Below are 22,280 nucleotides of genomic sequence, written 5' to 3'. Positions count from 1 at the left end.
TAATGATAATCTAACCCATGATAGGCAAACCGGCATCATTATACTGACCAGGTCCTAAATGTAAGAAGCCACCAGACTCCGTATTACAACCTTGATCCAGCACCATGCTACATTAATGCACTGTAATGTGGCCAATGGTCTACAGATGTGAACAGTACACACAGTATGCAGTACTATTAATGCATTTCTGGATGATTGACAGATTAATGATTAATAGAAACTAGGATTAATAGATGTGTGTATCATTATGATACTAACGTGGCCATTAAGTGTCCAGAATTCAGTAATGTGGTCCTGGCTTCCTGGATCAGTACCAAGACACAGCACATCTGGGATTCTTCTTTAAATGTTTGGCACTGGAAGAGATACAGGATATATACAGGAGGCAAGTTGGCTTTCAAACAGGAGTACTGTGGTTGGCATTGGCTGGCATGTATGATTGGGCACTGTTGTAGCAGTAACTGTACAAGTAGTACAATTTAATGGACATGGCTGTGTGGCAGGCACAGCAGCATCTGGCTCCACTGTCAGCAGGGCTATTGGGGTAGTACAGCTGGTATTGCTTAATGGGCCCTTGAAATCTGTAAAAGTAAAAAAAAAAAATCTATTTTCTTTTTTACTTACCGTAAATTTTGTTTCTCGTAATCTTCATTGGGGGACACAAAACCATGGGGTAGTCTGCAGTCACCTGGAGGCTGCCACAATTATTGCAATTAAATAAAATTGGCTCCTCCCGAGCAGCATACCCTGCCTGCTCGAGCCAGGCTTCCTCAGTTTTGTGAGAAAGCAGTAGAAGAAAAGAATTAAAGCAAGAAGAAACATAACTGTATGCCCAAGCGGGCAATCAAGGGAGAGAGCGGTGTCCCTCAATGAAGACTACAAGAACAGATTTTACAGAACGATGGGTCATCCTAAAGCTGTCCCTAAAGTGGGATAATATTAAATTTCATTACGTTACCACCTAGTCTTCCGCCACAACTTAAGCAGAAGTCTGGGCTACTGCCGCCTGGAGTATCTTCCTGTAAAGGCTTGCATCTGCTGAGGCAAAAGTGTGCTTCCTGTAAAACTTAGAAAAGGTATACACCGATGCCCAAGTAGCTGCTTTATAGAGCTGCAAAGCCAATGCCTGATGAAGAACCGCCCAGGAAGCTCCTATCGCCTAAGTGGAGTGCACCCTAATCCTAAATGGGGCCACCCTGGCCTTACCCATATAAGCCTGGACAATAGCAGTCTTGATCCAGTGGGAAATGGTCGCTTTAGAAGCGGCTTGACCCTTACGAGGGCCCCGTGGTATAACAAACAAAAAATCTGAACGCCTAAATGAGGTAGTAGCCGACAAATAATATTTAACAGCTTTAACAGCGTCAAAAGCTGTGCAGAGCCTTCTCCCTAGGATGAGATGGTGAAGGATAAAAGGAAGGTAAAACAATATCTTCATTCAAATGAAAACTCAAAACCACCTTCGGGAGAAAAGATGGAACCAGCCTCAACACTACCTTATCCTGATGAAGAATAAGGTAAGGGGCGCGACAAGTCAGAGCCGCAAGTTCCAAGACCCTCCTAATAGAAGTAATTTGCTATAAGGAAAGCTACCTTATAAGTAAGAAAAAGTGAAGTGATCTCTCTGATTGGCTCAAAAGGTGGACACTGAAGAGCCTCCAACACAAGATTCAGGTTCCAAGGGGCCCGATAGTGTGGCTTAATATGTGCCACGCCCTGGAGAAAAGTGTTAACATGGGGTAAAGATGCTTAATTCCCCTGAAACAGAATAGCCAGAGACCCTTAAGGGAGTTAAGCGCCAGCCCTGCTTCCAATCTTGACTGTAAGAAGGAGAGCAGCACTGGCAAGGAAAATACAATAAATGAAGGCCTGGTAGACTCTCACCAGCAAAAATAAGTCCTCCAAGTGCGATGATAGACTCTCAATAAGGATGGCTTCCGAGCTGTAATCATAGTCTGGATGACTTATTGAGACAGACCTATTCTCAAAATCTCAAAATCTTCGCTTCAACAGTCATGCCTTCAAATTGAGTGTCCGTAAAGTCGGATGGACAGAAGGAGATTGGTCACATCTGAATACCAGGCCCTCTGACGCCAATCTGGAGAAATGAGAATGCATGGAACACCTTCTGCCCTGATCTTTTTGGTAAGTCTGGGTAGAAGCAGTAGAGGTGGAAAGAGAGAAGGCAGAGTGAACTGTGACCAAGAGATCACCAGGGTGTCGACTGCAATCTGGACCTTGTCACAAATTTCGGCACCTTGTGATTTAGTCTGGATGTCAATAGGTCTACATCCGGTGTACTCCAACGCTGACATATCTGCCAGAACCCCTCTGGGTGAAGAGCCCACTCTCTCCTGCGGGAAGCTGCTGGCAACTTAAAGTCCAGCTTCCAGTTGTCTATCCCTGGTTTTAAACTGCAGAGATTAGAGGAATCTTTCCCTTAGCCCACTCCAGAATCCGCCATGGTTGATGAGCTTCGTGTGCCCCCTTGGCGATTGATATAGGCCACAGGCGTACTGTCTGATTGAACTGTGATAGGCAATCCCTGGAGTAGGTGCTGCCAGCGTAAAAGAGCCAGATTGAGAAGTCTGAGCTCAAGCACGTTGATTGGGAGCAGTCTCTCTTGCCTGCTCCAAGCCCCCTGGACCGTCAAGTGACGGAAAATTGCTCCCCAGCCGGATAGGAAAAGAGCGACCTAGAGTTAACGTCAAACACCACCTGAGAGACTGGCGGCAGTGAAGGGGGAGATGTATAGGCCAATCAAGGGACTGTGTTGATATGTCCCAAGAGGCTAGGCATGTTATGTAGAGGCCTTGACCAAAATTGAGCAAACTGTAATGCCTCGAAAGTCGCAAAATCTTTCCAAGGACCCTCACACAAAAAAAGGGAATATCTGCCCGGTCATTTTAAAGTCCTGATGGAAGACTGAAGAGAGATTGTTTTATCCTTCGGAAGAAATACCGCTGACTGGACAGTGTCTTGCACCATTTCCAGAAACCGAAGCTGCTGTGTTGGAACTAAAACAGTCTTTGTCCTGTTGACAATCCAAACAAATCGCTCCAGAGTCTGAAGAACGATCTGTAGGCTCTCTACATTTTGTGCAAAGGAAGGTGCTTTGACAAGAATGTCATCCAGATAGGGGAAAACAATTATTCCCCTGGACTGTAGTAACACCATAACCGGGCCCAGGATCTTTGTAAATACCCTGGGGCTGTGGCCACCCAAATGGGAGAGCCATGAACTGATGGTGATCCTGAGTGACCGCAAAGCAAAGAAAATCGCTAATGGGCTGGAAAAATTGGAACATGCAAATAAGCATCTTGAATATCTACTGAAGAAAGAAACACTCTTGTTTCCATGGATGCGACCACTGACCGGAGCGACTTCATAAGGGAGTGACGAAGCCGAACCCATCTGTTCAGGTGTCTTAAATCTAAAATAGGCTGCACCGAGCATGCTCAGTCTTATCTGAGTATTTTCGAAGTGCTCGGCTAATATGTTTGCCTCCCAACGGCTGCATGTTTTCCGGCAGAAGACAGACGCAACACATGAGGGGATTGGCTAACAAACAGGCAATCCCAGCACGTGTTGCATCTGTCTACCGTCGGAAAATATGCAGCCGCAGGGAGGCAAACATTAACGGAGCACGTCAAAAATACTCGGATAAGACTGAGCATACTCGGATAACACGCTATCCGAGCACATTCGCTCAACATTAGTGGTGAACTCTATTCTGTAACCTGAAGAGAAGACCTCTCAGACCCAAAGATCGCTGACTGCCCCCAGCCATGCCTCATGAAAAAGGAGGAGGTGGCCACCCACTGGGAAAGAAAACCCCGAGTAGGGACTGCCCGTCAAGCGTCGACCCTCCTTCCATTCTGGACCCGGAGGATCTAGCTCTTGACCCAGAGGGGCATCCAGCAGGTGTCACTTTAAAAGGTAGCTCTACTGGACTCCAGGGAGACCTGACTCATCCGGTGCAGGAAACTGAAGGGACGCACCTGAAGGCCCAGCGTCTCCGCAACAGACGGCAGGCCATGGACTGAGGAAGCAGGGTGCTTTACTGCATGTTGCGTCTGAAATAATCTGGTCTAACCTGGCCCCAAATAAGCGAGACCCATGGAAAGGCAGACCTGTCAAAGATTTCTTTGAAGATAAGTCCGCCCTCCAAACCCTGAGCAACAGCATGAATTGAATTGCAACACAATTACCTGCTGCCTGGGCAGAGCACTCCGCCGCATCCAAGGATGCTGAACAGAGATACTTCCCTGCCTGTACAATTTGATCAATGATCTAGGCTAATCCCAAATGCTGGGAACCAGCCAACAAACTTTGTCGCAATGCCTAGCCCATGCCATTACCGCCTTGCAAACCCAAGTAGCAGAAAAGGCTGGACAAAGGGCAAAACCTACTGCCTCAAAAGCGGACCTCTCCACGGACTCTATACGTCTGTCCGAGGGATCCTTAAGAGCCGCAATCTCAGCAAGAGGCAGATTGGTCACTTTAGATAAGCGAGATACCGGAGTATCTACCACCAGTGGAATAGACCAAGCAGCCACCAACTCGGCTGGGAAGGGATATAACAAATCCATAAGGCTACGCTTCTGAAAGCGTCTGTATGGGTGTTCTCATGCTTTCTGCAAATGGATCCAGGACGGATTCTGAACTGGAACTGGACTCTGAATGCAGAGGGTAGCGAATCCCCTGGGAAAGGGAAAAGGAATCTGGGCGCCTCCCATGTGAAGATGATCAGGATGAGGAAGTATCCCATTGCTGTCTGGACTGCTTTCATGATCGGTCATATTGGTAGGGGCTGGATGGAGGATCCGACCCACTCACAGCGGCAATCGGAGTTCACAGGGTGGTAATAGCCACTGGCAATCGTTCCACAACAGTAACCAGCATCCTGGACACCCTGGTTAGCTCGGCTACAGACTGAACTAAATCAAGTATCAAAAAGGAATAGTCGGCACTCCGTATAGCTAGGGTGGTGCACGTGGAAAAAAATGTCTGTAGGAAAAGAAAATCCCGGCACTCACGTGTTGATAATCAGTTGATTTATTCCACAACTCACACAAGACGTTTCAGCCTGTCCAAGGCTTTTTTCAATTGAACTAAATCAAGAGCCCAGACCGTAGGGGCCACATTCTCATCAGCTGTCATAGAGGTCCTCTGTGCGGCTACCAGCAAGGAAGCAGGAGGGGTACAGGCGGTACAATAGGCCACAAACGGACCAGTGGAAAATGTACTATTACAAGTCACACAAGTTAAATAAGTGATAAGTGCAGGCAGCGCTAATGCACGGTCCTCTCTGGACTTGGACATTATGAGTGATTGAGAAAAGATAGACAGAAAGAATGGAAGACTCCACTAAACAGTGACACAAAAAACTGTTAAGAGTGCTTAGAAACAGCCCCCAATAGCCAACATCCTACCACATCCACATTGCAGGAATCTCTGTTCCCTGTGAGTTTGCTACCCCACCAGGAGGAAGACGCCGAGGTGCTTCTGTGCCCCACACCATTTAAAAGTGCCACAGCCAAAGACAAGAAGAGAAAGGGGCAGGAACCCGGCGAGCTGAGACACTGCTGCTGATCGGCCGGGAGGAACACGGCCGTCGAATGGCTGGAAACATCCAGCCCAGTGAATGGCCTGAGCCTCCTGAGCTCAAAATAGCCGAACGCTCCCACGGTCATGATACACGCCAGGATCGCATGCTACCGCAATCCAGATGCTGCTGCTGTGATGGTCCACTCCTGCCCATCGCCAGTCTAATCCTGACCTACTAAGGCAGAGGGACCAGCTGAACGAGTAGGACCCCCAGCAGCAGAATCTGCCGCCAACACAGCTTCTGGTAACCACCACCCTAGGCCATACAGAAGGGAGGGGGGAAACGGGCTTACGTCAGGGATATACATACCAGTCCTGACGTTCCGGATGCTATGTGGAGTGGCAGCAAGAGCTAGTTGGCTTACGGACACCCCAGTACCTGCACCGACTGTGTCAGGGTACCCTAGTCAGGCCACACCAATGTGAGAGGATAAGGACTGAACAATTACAGCCTGTACTCTCCGTCGCTACGTGGGTGAAACTGAGTGCACAACTACACTCGGTTACCCTGAGACATCCATCTGAAAAACAAAGTGGTTAGCGCCTAACCTAAGACAGGTCTGAGACAGACCTTACCTCCAATTGACACTACACTAAACTGAGGAAGCCAGCTCCAGCAGGCAGGGTATAGTCTACTGGGGAGTAGCCAATTTTATATAATTGCAATAATAGTGTCAGCCTCCAGGTGGCAACAGACTATCCCATTGTTCTGTGTCTCTCAATAAGATGAACGAGAAACTTTAATTTGGGTAGGATTTTTTTAACAGAAAATCACTTTATGATTAAAGGTTGCAGTGCTTTCGGGCTCACCAATCATGTGCAGTGCATCAGAAGCCTAACTTGGTTCAGAATGGACAAGAAGCTCCTAATTGGAAGCATTTCATATATTCTCCCCCACATTCAATCTAATGCCAGGTCTACCCACAATACAAAATAAAATTAGAGCAGTCAAAGGGATACAACGAGTAGTCACTCGTTTTGTGTCCATTACATTAATAAGATTAAAAACAAGTGCTCAAAAAGTTTCAAATGCAAATTTTATTACTGAAGATTTTGAGTGGATATTGAAATTGCAAAAAGTCTATATGTAGTGCCAGTCTTGTCTGTTCCAAATGGGTTTGGACATAAAACGTTATGGTAGTGAGCTATAGCCTCTCTTACTGATAAAAGAGAAGGCCCCTGCAACACTTTAAAAAAAGTCTACTCCATAAATAATGATTTTGGCTACAGTCGGACTAGGGCATACATGTCAAACTCTGGCCCAAGATGGGGGACGAGGTGCAACTGGTATGTCCTTACAGGATTTAGAATGCTACAAGGGCCCATGCATCTGACCAACATGCGGGGGGGGTGAGGTGGGAGTTGGGGGGTGTCATCGGACTCTGGTTATGCCACTGGGGATAGAAAAGAAATACAATGGGTTTCAGGAATAAAATAGAAAACCCTCATGGACAAACTTAGGTATATTTTTTACCAGTTTAAAACAGTTCTTTATTGGTTTTATAATGTCTCGATATTGAATGATTTTGAACTCTGTATTGGTGATTGGTTGTAATCACAGCAATATAACATTTGAAACCGATCCTATGGACATGTGATAAAAGGTTTATTTTGGAAGAAACCTCTTTAATATATTAAAGTAGAATATCTAATACTGGTAAACTATGAAAAATAAATAATAATTTAATGAATCCCATGTGACACAGCAAAAAAAAAAAAAGTCCCGTTCCAGGATACAGCAATAGTCTATAAACATTCAATTAATCCATGACTAACCTGCTCGGGAAGATGAAGTATAGTGTGTTCATCGGAGCCAAACTCACAGAGGGATTTGTAAGCAGACGTGCTCACTACAGGATCCTGTCACAAAAAAATATTACATATAGTATAAAGGAACGAGGAAAATAACAGCAGCCCTCCATAATGCACTGCGCTAGTGCACTGTTATATATAAAAAATACATTGGATGCATCTCTAACAACTTAGCCTCATACTAGAAATAATTGCAAAATCTAATAATCTCATAAAGGATGAGCTACATGTATCCAAAGTAGGATTCAAGGAAACTTGGGCGACTATAATCAATCACAGGAATTAATTACATAATTAAGAAATAAATACTGCTGAAAATCAATTGAAAGTTAAAAACCTATGGCAGTAGCAGAAGTAAGCTTTGGGGTATGCACTATTCAGATAGAAATTTTTTATACTACTGCAGATTAACTTACTGAAGTGCACAAATAAAAAAAAGGAAAAAAAGGAAAAAAAAATAGAAATTTAATGTTACATTATGCAGGTGGTTCACAAGGGAATAACAAACTATACGGCCAACAATGGTCAAGTCAGTGGCCCTGCCTTCAATCTCTAATGTACATTTCTATTAGAGAAAATATTTACTTCTACAGTATCTGTACCCAACATGAAATGTATTGTTTAAGTGAACTGGACAGAAAGCCTAAGAGAATTGCCTTAAAGGGGTTTTCCCACAAACAAAAGTTCATTTAAATCAATACATCTTTGAATAATAATAAGTTCCACGATTGGATGTGTTTAAATAAAATGTTCCTGTGCTGAGATAATCTTATAAATGTGCCCCTGCTGTGTACTGTGTAATGACTGTGTCTGACCGTACAGGAACATGGTCTGATCATACCACAGCTCCTGGGCAGGGGAGGAAGCAAAAGAGTATACAGACAGGACAGCATGGGATCGCAAATGATTCTTTTTGTGAGATAAAACATTTCCCTGCCTGTTTTTAAACAATGTTTTACTTCAAAGAAAGAATCATTTGCGATCCCCTGATGTAATATCTGTATACTCTCTTTTGCGTCCTCCCCTGCCCAGGAGATGTGGTATGATCAGACCATGTTCCTGTACGGTCAGACACAGCCATTACACAGTACACAGCAGGGGCACATTTATAAGATTATCTCAGCACAGGGACATTTTATTTAAACACATCCAATTAGGGAAGTTATTATTATTCCAAGATCTATTGATTAAAATGAACTTTTATTCATGGGAAAACCCCTTTAAGGAGTAACAGTCGTTTTATTTATTTATTTTTTATAAAATAAATATATTATACACATGATGATAATAAAGTTTAAATTTATCTTTTCAGTGAAATGTACATCTTTCTCCGCAAGGGCTGATCATTCATTTTCAAAATTCTCAATTCTTGGGTAAAATCTGTATTTAGAAAATGTAGATGTTCTCATTATTGAGTTAGAAGATGACAGTTGGCACTTCTAAAGTTCTATGGAGAAATGTAACTCATTTCAGGAGAACTTGCAGCAGAGTTTCTCCCTTCTCCCCCTCCATCCATAGAATTTTAAAAACCCCAAAACAGTCATCCCCTGTCTCAGTAATGGGAGAATCTATCTTCACTGAACAAAGATTCTACCCATGAACTCAAAGTGAATGATCAGTTCAGGACGAGAAAGAAGCAGATTTCTCTGATAAGATATATTACAACGTTGCTCATTTTCATGTGTACTATTGATTTATGAAATAAGAATTAAAATGAAGATTACTCTTTAACCTCTTAACGACCACCAATACACATTTTATCAGCGACTAGTAAGGGGCCTTATTCCTCAGCGCCGCTTTTTAACGGTGCTGAGGAATAAGTAAATAGCACCGCCCCGCGGCTGAAATTCCTGCGGGTGACAGCTGTAGTGAGAGCTGACATCCTGCAGTATCGGCCCGGCAAGTTTTGAGACCGATCAGGGCTGATTAACCCCTTTAATACCGCTGTCAATGGTGACAGCTGTATCTAAGTGGCTAAAAGGGGGTTAAAAGACCAAGATCAACCCACCAAGAACGTAACTGCAGGTGACGATCTATGCCATGGTACTCTGAGGTCATCTGATGACCCTAGAGTATAGTGGCCTGTGGGTTCCAGCTATAAGCAGGGTGTCCTTACCATCTGATCCTTGCTATGTGCTCAAAAAGTAGTGTACAACCTCATATGGTGTATCACTGTGTTCTGTAAAAATTGTATAACAAACTATGGGGTCCATTTTACCCCTCGTGTAAATTATAAATTTGGTGTTTTAGTGGAAAAAAATTAACTTTTTGTTTTTACATCTAAATGTTATAAAGTTTCAAGAATCACATGTAGGTTAAAAATGTTCAGTACACCCCTAGATGAATTCCTTGAGGGGTCTAGTTTCCAAAATTGGGTCACTTGTGGGGGTTTCTGCAGTTTTAGCACCTCAGGGGCTCAGCTAATGGAGACTACAAAAAGCCAAATAGCGCTCCTTCCCATCCGATCCCTGCTGTGTGCTCAAACAGGAGTGTGCAACCACATACGAGGTAAAAAACTGCATAACAAATTACGGGGTCCATTTTCTCCTATTACCCCTTGTGTAAATTATAAATTTAGTGCTAAAACCGTATTTTAGTGGAAAGAATGGAATTTTTTTGTTTTCACATCTAAAACCGCAGTCTTTTGTCCTGGAACAAGAAAGGATTCAGCACGTTGAAATCAGACATGTCAGATACTTCATTTCTTCAATATCCGCTGCTTCTATTAAAGGAGTCTTGGGAAACCAACTTACACATTAAATGAAAAGTATTGTGCCTTCTACAATAGCAAAACGATCATTTCACATTGATCAGATCTATTCCAGGATGGAACCGAAACTTATCATTCTAACCACACATTATTGATAGAAATGAGCCTGAATTTATTTTTTAACTTGCTAAAAATGTATTAAAACTATCATGAACTAAAATCCAAATCCAAAAGCATGTCTTACTTTAGTCTGAGTATGACTCCAAAGGATGCTGAGAATATCCACTGTAAATTTCTATAAAAGAAGAAAGCAGACCATTAAATACCATTTATTGCATTTCCAACATTGTATATTTCATTCTGGGGTAACCATTCTGTTACTAAGGGAAGAGATATTTAACACATTAAAGAGAAAAAAAAAAAGTCTGAGATTTCAGAGAGGTTCGTGTCTTCCTGTTCCATTTCTTCTTATTCGTTCACAGATATAGGAGAAGATTCATTAAAACATAGCACAGTGCACACTCGCATCACGCCAGTCTATCTTGAGTAAAAGGTCCCAAAATCATTAAAGCGTAACCGTCATATTAATTTGTATTTCATAAAACAAAATGGTACACATGAAAATAAGCAACTTTGTAAAATATCTCAACAGAGATCTGCTTCTTTCTCTGCCAGGACTGATCATTTATTCTCTAAATTCAAAATTGACGGGTAAAATCTGTATTAGGGAAGACAAATGTTCTCATCATTTACCCCTTCGTAACATTTGACGTAAGTTTACGTGAGGATTGGAAAGGGGTACCTGCAAAATGACGTAAACTTACATCATTGCTTTAGTGATAGCCGCGCTCCAGCTGTCACAGCATTTAGTAAGGTGGGAAAGGGAGGGGGCTTCCTCTCTCATCCGATTGAAAACCCCCGCAACGTGATCACGGGGGGCCGATGGTAATAATGGCAACCAAAGGACACATGATTATGCTCCTGGCAGACCCGGAGGTGGTCTAAAAGGAGTTTTTTTTTTTTTTTTCAGATTCTTGCTTTCCTTGTGCATTGCAATGCATTATACCAGTGATCAGAGTACTAAAAGGTAAAGTCCCAAAAAAAGAAAAAGAAAAAAAAAATGAAAAAAAATATTATTATACCAATGAATACGTACGTATATGTATGTAAAAAAAAAATAAAAATGAACAAATAAAAAAAAAGTACATGTTTAATATCGCCGCGTCTAGAACGACCTGATCTGTAAAACTGTCATACTAATTAAAACATGGCTAAAAACTATTCTTTTTCATCATTCCACCAAAAAAAGTGGAATAAAATGAGATCAAAAAGTCGAATGCAAATAATTGCCCTGCAAAAAACAAGCCGCATTACAGCTCCGTGAGAAGAGAAATAAAATAAAGTTATAGCTTAAAATATAGCTATAAAATATGCGTTTTTGCCATGCATTTTTGCAATGCATTGTATAGGCAAAAACGCATGCGGAAACGCAAAAAGAATGGACATACTGCGTTTTTTTCCGCACATGAAATCCGCTCAGGACAATTCCTGATTATGTGCACAGAACTTGCAAAATGTCATAGAAAGTCATGGGATAAGGTATGCAATGCGTTTTGGCCCATTTGTGCGCTGAAAAAACACACCAAAAACGCACTGTGTGCCCATAACCTTAGATGGAAATCCTGATGTAAGTGCTCAGCGTAAAGCGCAGGATACATTTGATCCAAAATGTTATGTAAAATGTTCTCAACAAAAGCTTCAACTAAATCCACAAAAAAAGCCCGCAACTCAGGTCAGTCATCTCTTAATGGAAATATAGGGGGCTTCCACATTACTGGTAGTACAAAGGCTCTGGAAAAGCGCTATGGCTCCTTGTCCCCCAAAAGAAATCCAGCAAATTCTGCGCTGCCAAATCCAAATGCCCTCCTACCTTCTGAGCACCGCAGCGTGTCTAAACCACATTTAGCATTCACATGTTTGGCATTTCTGTAGCAATGAGAGCCCAATTCATTTATGGGTGCAAGTCTCCAGAAGCACGAGCTGGGCATAATGTACTGGCCATACAATGTATAGGAACTATAATATACTGGCCACTACAATGTATGGGCAATAACAGTGGCAGATTTGCAATTTTCATTCAGCAACATCCACTGTTGCTTGTTTCTGGAAAACACCTATAGAGTCAAAATTGTCACTACATCTATAGATAAATTCCCAGAGGGGGGTAATTTCCAAAATGGGGTCAATTGAGGGGGGATTCGACTCTTCTATCACTTAGGGGCTCTGTATATGGAGTATGCAAACTATTCTATGAAAATTTGTTCTCCAATGGTCAAATAACGCTTCTTCCTGCCTGAGTCTCGCCGTGTGGCTAAGCACTACTGTACAGTCACATATGGGGTATGGCGACGTTCAACAGAAATTGTGTGACAAATTTTGGTGCCATTTTTACCCATTTTTCCAAGTGAAAATGTAAAATCTAGGGTTAAAACAAAATTTTCGTGCTAAAAATGTAATTATGTTTTCTTCACTGCCCAATGGTCTAAAATTATTTATTTGACACACCCATGGTGTCAATATGATCACTGCACCCTTAAGAGATGTAGTTTGTAAAATTAGGTCAATTATGGGGGTGGTTCTGCTGTTCTGGCATCTCACAGGCTCTTCCAGTGGGTCATGGCACCCACAAAACATAAAAGCAAAATCTGCACTATAATGTGGTGCTCCTTCCCTTCTGAGCTTTCCACTGTGCCTGAAAAGTAGTTCCTGATTACATGTAGGGTATTGGCGCACTCAGGATAAAATGGACCTCACAGATGGTTGTGCAATTTCTCCTATTAGCCCTTATAAAAATGTGAAAACTTTTGAGCTAAAACATTTTAGTGGAAAAAAATGGTAATTTTCCATTTACTCAGCTCAATATTATACAATTATGTGAATCATCTGAAGGTTAAAAATCCTCACTTCACCCCTAGATGAATTCCTCTAGAGGTGTAGTTTCCAAAATGGGGTCACTTGTGGCGATTTCTGCAGTTTTGGCATGTCCGGGGCTTTTCAAATGTGACATGGCATCTTTAATCTATTCCAGCCAAAATTGAGCTCCAGAATTCGATTGGCGCTCCTTTCCTTCAGAGCTCTGCTGTGCGCCCAAACAGTAGTTTCCACCACATATTGGTGTATTCAAGAGAAATTGCACAAGAAACTGTACCATCCATTTTCTTCTGTTAATATTGTAAAATTGAAAAATTTGTGGCTGAAGCCACATTTTTGCGGAAAAAATGTTCAAGGTGCTCAAAACACCATTAGATAAGTTCCTTGAGGGGTGTAGTTTCCAAAAAGGGGTCACTTTTGTGGGGTTTCCACTGTTTAGGCACATCAGGGGATCAACAAACGTAACATGGTGTCCGCTGTCTGTTCCAGTCAATTTTGCACTCCAAAAGTCAAATGGTGCTCCTTCCCTTCCAAGTCCTGCCGTGTGCCCAAACAGTAGTTTCCCACCACTTATCGGCATACTCAGGAGAAATGGACCATACAATTTGTTGTGCAATTTCTCCTGTTACCCTTGTGAAAATGAAAAATTTGGGGCAAAAACAACATTTCTGTGGGAAAAATTAAAATGTTAATTTTTTTCCTTCTACATTGCTTAAATTCCTGTGAAGCACCTAAAGGGTTAATACACTTCTTAAATGTGGTTTTGAGCACTGTAAAGGGTGCAGTTTTTAAAATGGTGTCACGTTTGGATATTTTCTGTTATATAGACCCCTCAAAATCACTTCAAATGTGATGTGGTCCCTAAAAAAATTGGTCTTGTAAATTTTGTTAGAAAAAGGAAAAAATTGTTGATAAACTTTCAACCCTTCTAACTTCCTAACAAAAAAAATTGTGTTTCAAAAATGATGCTGATGTAACGCAGACATATGGTAAATGTTATTTATTATCTATAATGTGTCACTAAAAATCAGTGTCAGAATCAGTGGGATAAGTTGAAGCGTTCCAGAGTTATTACCTCATAAATTGACGTATGTCAAAATTGTAAAAATTGGCCTGGTCAGGAAGGTGAAAACAGGAGATGACAGTTGCTGCTGATAAGATTTTATGTAGGTGTGAGGAGGGAGGACCTCTGCCTACCTCCTCTGCCCTTCCTACACTCATATACATAACATATTGTGAGTAGCAACTGTCATCTCTCATATTAATGAGAAAATCTGTCTTCTCGAAGACACAGATGTTACCAGTGAATTGAGATCCAGGGGGTAACGTTTCTCCTTGCAGAGAGTGACATGTCAAGCCTGAGATGCCAAGGTGAGGAGACTTTTAAGCCACAATGCTCCTCTGGGAAATATGTAAATTTTCTCTTCAGAGGGGAAGAGGACTAGAACTCTAGTGTCACCTACAGGAAGTAGCAATCCTAAAAGTCAATATCGACTCTCTAATGAGCCTTATCACATGACTTCGGATTTTGGCTTTTATCCTAAGTCATGTGACAAGGCTCGGTAGAGAGTCGATATTGCCACCTATAGGATGTGGCAATCTTAAAAGTCATTAGAGCACCAGTGAATTGAGAATTTTGATAATGAATGATCAGTCCTGGTAGAGAAAGAATCAGATTTCTCTGATAAGATATATTACAAAGTTGCTTATTTTCATGTGTAGTACTGATTTATGAAACAAACACAACTATTGATTTATGAAATAAAAATGACGGTTCATCTTTAAGAGGTGCATGTCACTTAATGAATTCAGCACATCTCCTCTGTAGCGTGCACCGTTCCAGAACAAAATGATGCCACTTTTTAATAATTTAGCAAGAGGCATAGTCACTCCCCAGCGCCGCTTATTTTGATAAAGAGGATTCAAACTAGTGTGAAAACTTCATAAATAGCAACATTTTTGCACAACGGGCAATTCCAATTTCAACGCTTTTACGCCAGTTTTCTTTGGGGCTTTGATGAATCAGGCTCAAAGTGGCCCTTTTAAAATAAAGTCATTACTAGAGGCCCCAATGCACACTAGATACAAGTTGACCAAACCCACCGATTTCAGCAGGATCAGCCTTCTGTCTTATGTTTATTTGGAGCCGCCCAATGCTCCCCCAAAAAGATGATGTTGGGGATTGAAGGATTGGGCAGTTGGAATTTCAACAGACAATTCTTTTCTTTTCAGGTGTGCCAGGATACAGCCTGAGGTGTCTGCTTTCTTTTCTTATTCTGTTCAAAGTATATGAACTCTGGGCCAAACTGAGCGTTCCTCTGTATGAAGGAATAGGGAGAGATAGCCTGCCAAACCAATAGTTGCCCGACAGCTATTTCATGAGCATTGCCAGCTTTGCACTTATTAAAACGATTTAATGACATATTGTGGTTAGATGGTAAAAAAAGTCTATCACCCCCAAAATCAATATTAAGTATCTATACCATGATATAGGGGACATGTCCCCCATAAATATCATACTAGCACTGCACCTGTTAGTGTTACAGTGCCTGACAACAATACTTTTAATTTACTTGCAAATGAGGATTCAGTGCACCCTTGGCGTGGCAAGGCACATACATGCCCCTTCACCCTTCATTTTGCATTCTGAGGGTCTTCCCCTGCTTCTGATTGAAAGTGCTAACTTTTCACGGTCTGAACTTAATCTGCATGCGAGCGCATGTTCACTGACACGGCCTGAGCCCTGCTGCGCACAGTGGTGATCTTCCATCTGCACAAACAGGCTTCTAGAAAACTTAAAATTAACAGTTCATTGCAAGCTCAATAGGTAATATGTGGGAGAAATGTAGGAGATTTACATACCTCATAGTCTTCAGTCTTGACAACTAGAGCAGGAACCAAGGAGAAAAATTCATGTAACACCTTCAGCACGAGGGGACGCTTGTCAGACTCCAGTTTAGGAGACAGAGCCTTCCAGGTAGACCGAATATCCACCACCTAAAAAAATACAAATAAAAAATACTTTTTGAGATAAAAGACTTATAATCACTGTCAGAGCTTCCTTGCAACTAATGTATATAGCTAAACATTGTAACCCCCAACTAAATCCCTAACACAAATTATTTCAAAGCTGAGCAAAAATTTAGCGATTTTTGCATTTTCACACCAGTTTGAAGCAGCTCCTCCAAAATGGGCAGAGCTGGGGAAAAGCTGGGTTAGGAAGGGGCATAGCCAGTGGCATACCGCTAATAGCGGCAGATCACGCAGCTGCTATGGGGCCCGTGAGCAACCGCCTGCTCTGGACCACCCCTGCCTGGCATTACACTTTACAGTTGAAAGCAATGATGGAAAAGGGAGCCGTACACTCCATCCTCCACCATTCTCCCCTGCATCTCAGCTATGATGTCTCAGGGGAGTGGGCGCGATGACATAATTACTGCCGAGCAGTGCAGAGCTGCCGACCACACGCTGAGGAGACCAGAGCAGCAAGGAAACAAGGAGATGTGAGTATTCTTGTTTATTTTTTTGCGAATAAATGGGTGCCGTTATACTGTTTGGGGGGCTGTGTGTGGGCCATTATATTGTGTGGAGGGCTGTGTGAGGGCCATTATACTATTTGGAAGGCTATGTGGGGGCCCTTATACTGTTTGAAGTGCTAGTGGGATGCAATATACGGTGTGTGGGCCATTATGCAATGCAGTGGGGTGTGTTGGGGCCATCACTGTGTGGAGGAGTGTAAGGGCCATTATACTGTATGGAGGGCTGTGTCGGGGCCATCATACTGTGTTGAGGTTATTGTGGAGGTATCATACTTCGCTGGGTAGGAAGTAAAGTAGGGTCATCAAACTATACATCTGGAGGGTGCTGTGTAGCAATTCACTGTGGGGGTATCATACTGTGTTTGTGGGGTACTTTTGTTGGCATCATACTTTACAGGGACCATAAAAGCTGTGTATCCTAATGAGTGGGAAGGCTAAGGGGATTCAATAAAAGGAAACTTACTTTGTAAGGGCTGCAAGGTTATGAGATAAGCTTTTCTTGGTCCCACCGAATATTAATATTTTCTTTTTTTCTGTGTGTGTGGGGGGGGGGGTCAATTGGGACTTCTGCTATGGGGCCCCATGATTTCTATGTAAGTCCCTGTTTTACTCCAGAAATGTTACGCCAATCTCTGACTGCTGTAGCATTTTAGGCAAGACGCATGGAGGCACACACCACTGAAAAGATGAGTCAAATTCATTAAGTAGCTTGCGCCTCTTAATGAATTCGGCACATCGAACTCAGTGAGTCCTTCATTAAGACTGGAGTGTTCAATGCCAGTCTTAATGAATTAGACCCTCCGTATTTGTTCAAAGCCACTCACGGATTTCAATGGACATCAGGTAAAAGTTTACTTTTTGTAGGATTGATGTAGAGTCAGAGTTATAAGTCAATAGATAAATAAAAGTTCAATCAGTCGCTCTGCTTCAGTGAAAAAATAGGATGCAACAGGGAGGCAAAATGGATGACATGAGAGAAAACGGTCCACTTTCCATGGATATAAAAATGTAGCCATACACTTCAAGAACGCTTTGCAGTAGGTAATAAAAAATAACTCCTCTTCATCCAAAACAATAATGTGAAAAAGGGTCTATCACCTCTATAAACAATATGTAACTATATAGCAAAGCAGCGAGCAAGGTGAAGAGAAGTGCTAATAAACTTAAACTTCTACTAAATCTTCAATGCAGGTTAAATAAAAAAATATAAAAAATAAAAACACAAAAGTAAATGGCATAGAACACACCCAATCTTTAATAATGCACACTTTTTGTTCCTTCCATACAGAAATGATATGATCACTGAAAAGGTAAAATTTAAAGTTTGCCGTCAGCACGTCAAGTGTAATGGTCTCACCTCAGCCTGACATAAAGCATGAAGACCCTGTAATACCAAGGCTGCGGGAGTAGCCTGGTCCGGTTTGGTATAGTCATCCAACACTTGAGTAATAGCAGCCAGCATGTCTGCCCCATGCTGATATGGTCTAAGATAAAAGCGTAAAACACAGAAAGGTTTAGAAGAAAGGATGTATATGTACATCATAGTATATGTTCACCTTAGAGCGATCTACAGAAATATGGGAACTGCAAATAGGCTTAAATCGGTCATAAAGCACCTTGCATCTGCTCATAAACTGTGGGGAACCTGTGGGTGCTCAATTTACCTATACTATTATCTGACTGCTCCCACTCATCAAGAAGCAGGTCCGATAACAGCCATATATTACAGAATTAGGAGCAAATTCAAGCCAGCTGTTGGATGTTTGAACACAGGCTGCTTGCTTCTCTTTATGGTCTACAAAGGCTTCACAGTCTTGGCAAAGGCAAACTTACCGTAATCCAATATTCATAGGAAAATGAATATCTGTATTTACAACAATAAAAGGAAGAATGAATAGCTCATCCCAAACAGTATCTGAAGATAAATAAGAGTTACCTTTGCTTGCAGATGTCTCGGATAGTTGCCGCTTTAGCGACACTTTTTTCCCACCGGGTCTCCTTCCCAATAGATAGGCTTTGGGAATCCGCCTTGGCAATCAGTTTCTGGAGTTCTGGATAAACTCTATCCTGCAACACAGAACAGTAAAGTGTAAGGTTCCTGAGGAGATGGCTGAAAAGAAGCATAAAAAACTCTGTGCTGGTTAGTTAATGACCATTTCTAAAGGCATGTCATTGATTAGCAAGATTAAGTTCTTATAGTGCTAGGAACTCCATGTATATGGTAAAGAGTGCTAAATCCTATGAAACTGGATTTCACCATTTACAGTCCATCATAAGAATAAGCCAATAATATTTGATTTAATGGGGTCTGAAATCCTGAAAATTATAAAATTCTAGATGTCTGAAGTTACCACTAGGGTGTGCCCAAAAATAATTTGTAAATGTGTTAAAAACAACTTATTATCCCCTTCCCAACATAGGATGTATTAGTACATCCTCCACCTGGTGTGGGAGCATTGATCAAACTGAGTTATACAACCTCCTGTAACAGCAGCAACCGGAGACAGATCAGATTGCGGCTTTCAACCATTTAAATGCAGCTGTCAATCTCCGACAGGGGCATTTACATGGACTAGTTGCCGACCCTCCCCATGGCATCATCACAGGGTCCCATAGGGTTGCCTCCTGAAGGCCCAGATTGCTGCCATCTTTTCACCCATGGGAAACCCAGCCTGTGCCAGAGCTGAGAAGGAGAATGTAATTTTCACTGTATAGTGAGATCAGACAATTGCAGATTCAAGTACCCCCCCCCCTTAGGGGACTAAAAAATAGAGTGAAACAAGTCATATCTATCATAGTCTAAAAATCATTAATCTATAAAGCAAACAATGTAGAGAAAAAACTTGAAACCTCAGAATTGCAGATAATCGATCGCTGGACCGCCTTTAAAAAATGCAATAAAAATGACTAAAAAACTGCATATCTACATCAAAATGGTATCATTAAAATCGTCCGTGAACTAGGCCAAAAACAGTCCCTCACACAGCTCCATCAATGGAAAAATAAAAAATGTTACAGGTCTCAGAGACTGACACAAAACAAACCAAATTTTGTCTTTTACAAAAAAAATTTAACCACTTAAATGAAGGGAAAAGAAAAACTATACAAGTTTGGCATCTCCATAATCATACTGACATGGAAAATCATGCTGCCAGATCATTTTTTCACTGTACAATAAATACCGTAAAAACAAAACCCAAAAATAACGTCAGAATTTTTTTTTTTATTATTTTTTTTATCATTTCGTTTCACTTTCAATTTTTTTTTCCAGCTTCTCAGTACATTGTTTGGTTATAGAAATGGTATAATTCAGAACTACAACTTGTCCTGTAAAAAAACAAGCCCTCATATGGCTATGCTGTCAGGACAAAAAATTATGACTCTTGCAAGGATGGGGGGTGGAGGAGTAGGAGAAAATGAAAATAAGCGGCAAGTAGGGGTTGATATACTCCAAATATACCCCCTCCCCAATTCTCAGGTGAATTCATAGTATAAAGAACATCTCTCCATGCTTTGTTGGTGAATATCAGAATACATCTCTACCTGTTTTTCCCATAAGGATGTCATCAAACGCAGAGTGATGGGCTGAAGCTGTGACGTACTGCCAATCATCTGCAACGCACGCAAGATCTGTGGAACGCACACCTTTGATTTAAGAGAAGGGGAGAATTATCAGTAACAGTTCCTGCTTAACCATCACTTACATTATGCCTTCTTCACAAGTGAAGCAAACAGGAAGGAAAGCATCACCTTATGTGTACCCATGGCAGGCAATGTATACAGAATTTCCAGGGACAATTCAGGATCCTGGGTGCGGCCAAGCCTGAACATCAAAACTGGGACCAAGTAAGGGACCTAAAATACAAATTTTAGTTGCTAGTATATAGATGTCTAAGTTATTTTACATGAAGGTATTCCTAGTTCACTTGATTTACACACAAATATATATTTTATTTTATAGTGGCATTATTACACAAATTATCCAACAACATTTAACATACATACTCTGATAAACGGCATAAGAAAAACTCAAATCCTTGGTTGATCTTAAAAGAGTTTTCCACTTTCAAGAAAATGGTCTCCAAATGCTTTAAAGTACGTGAAACAATAAGCAGAGCAGGTACTCACCTTCCCCAGGTCCAGTGCCGGCTCCCAGACGATGCTCTGATGTTGGCATTTTGGCTGCAGTTATGATGTAACGTCGATACCGCTGTAGCTAATCATGGATATCAGCGGCTCGTGCCATCTACCTCCTCCCAGACACTGAGCTCAGTGTACAGATGATGTGCGTTGATGAAGTGCCGCAACCAATGTAGCCAAAACACCAAGACCCAAGCAGCGGCAGGGAACTTGTGCTGGACCCCGGTGAGGGCGAGTACCTGCTCCTTAAGTTGTTTTAGGTATTGTAAAATATTTGGGGTCCACTTATTAAAAGGGGATAACCCCGACAGAGTGGTTTTCCTAGTTTACTCCGTTATGCTATATTGCTATTATACTCCATCACTTATTGATCAGTGTTAAGCCCCCATCACACTAAGCGAGATCGCTAGCGAGATCGCTGCGGAGTCACAAGTTTTGTGACGTAACAGCGACCTCAGCAGCGATCTCGCTATGTTTGACACTTAGCAGCGACCAGGCCCCTGCTGTGAGATCGCTGGTCGTGTCGGAATGGTCTGGACATTTCTTTGATTGTTGAGGTCCCGCTGGGTAGCATGCATCAGTATTTGACACCTTACCAACGACCTTGTTAACGACTCATACACAGAAACACATAGGCGTGCATCGTTATACAGATCATTACGGGTCGCCGCATCGTTGCTGTGTCGTTGGGAAGATCTGACTGTTTGACAGCTCACCAGCGACCATATAGCGACGCAGCAAGGATCCGTGACAGGTCATATCGTTGTCGGGATCGCTGTAGCGTCGCTTCGTGTGACGGGGCCTTAAGTCCGACTACTGGGACAAGCTGCAATGATTGTTGAAGGCTTGTTGAAGGCTGCTGCTCTTTTAAAGTCTTTCATCTTGCACAGCAATAATCCTGGACTCCCGCTGTGCTAGAACCTACATACATTCATCCCTTGCAGAGATCTGATCCCACTAATCATAGTACAACGGTACGCTATAACATTATTAGATGGGAGTTGTCCAGAGGAAGGTTTGCCAAGAATGGCCTCAATCATATTCGGAGATGGGTCCTAAAGAATGGCCCATAAATGTTGTTCTTCCTACATAAAACCCATAGAAAGGGATAATTACATCTTGAACATTTATGACATATGTTTAAGCTATGACACAATTCTGTGATAGGTGCTCCGAGAACAAGGGTCCCGCAATGAGCTGTCTGACGCACAGGGGTGGAGATGAGATGTGGCCTTGTATGGGAGTTCAAAAACAGCTAAATGGAGGCACCAAAAATATTTGAGATGGGAATACCCCTTTAAGTTGTCTTCTACTCAGACGCTTTTTATAAAAGGTTTATGCAAGGGCTAGGAAAAAAACAATATGCAAACCTGACCTGAAAATCAGCACCTAAGTAGAGAGATTTACCTTTTCTAGAGAAGCAATTTTCTGTTAAACCAACAACACAGAAGGCATCTGCGGGACTCCTATATCTGTTACCTAATTGAGGGCATTTACATATGTAAAGTAGAAGAAAATTAATGCAAATCATTTTGGAC

At 41.9% G+C, this 22,280-nt stretch overlaps 1 protein-coding gene across 2 annotated transcripts in view; it reads right to left on the bottom strand.

The window, feature by feature from the left end:
- The window catches only part of FOCAD (focadhesin), a 272,768-nt gene that overhangs the window by 150,086 nt on the left and 100,402 nt on the right, over nt 1–22,280 (bottom strand). For both annotated transcript variants that reach the window (XM_073666136.1, XM_073666149.1), the window contains exons 12-18: nt 20,353–20,457; nt 20,146–20,247; nt 18,539–18,669; nt 17,960–18,086; nt 15,926–16,060; nt 10,377–10,427; nt 7,387–7,470 (exon numbers count right to left, since the gene is read on the bottom strand). In XM_073666136.1, the coding sequence (XP_073522237.1) occupies nt 7,387–7,470; nt 10,377–10,427; nt 15,926–16,060; nt 17,960–18,086; nt 18,539–18,669; nt 20,146–20,247; nt 20,353–20,457 (735 nt within the window). The remainder of the gene's footprint in view (nt 1–7,386; nt 7,471–10,376; nt 10,428–15,925; nt 16,061–17,959; nt 18,087–18,538; nt 18,670–20,145; nt 20,248–20,352; nt 20,458–22,280) is intronic.

This window comes from Phyllobates terribilis, unplaced genomic scaffold (genome assembly GCF_046119375.1).
Source record: "Phyllobates terribilis strain yellow unplaced genomic scaffold, ASM4611937v1 Scaffold_1__5_contigs__length_1240528914, whole genome shotgun sequence".
NCBI classification, from domain to species: Eukaryota; Metazoa; Chordata; class Amphibia; order Anura; family Dendrobatidae; genus Phyllobates; species Phyllobates terribilis.
Note: the sequence above shows the minus strand (reverse complement) of the source record. Positions and strands in the feature narration are given on the sequence as shown.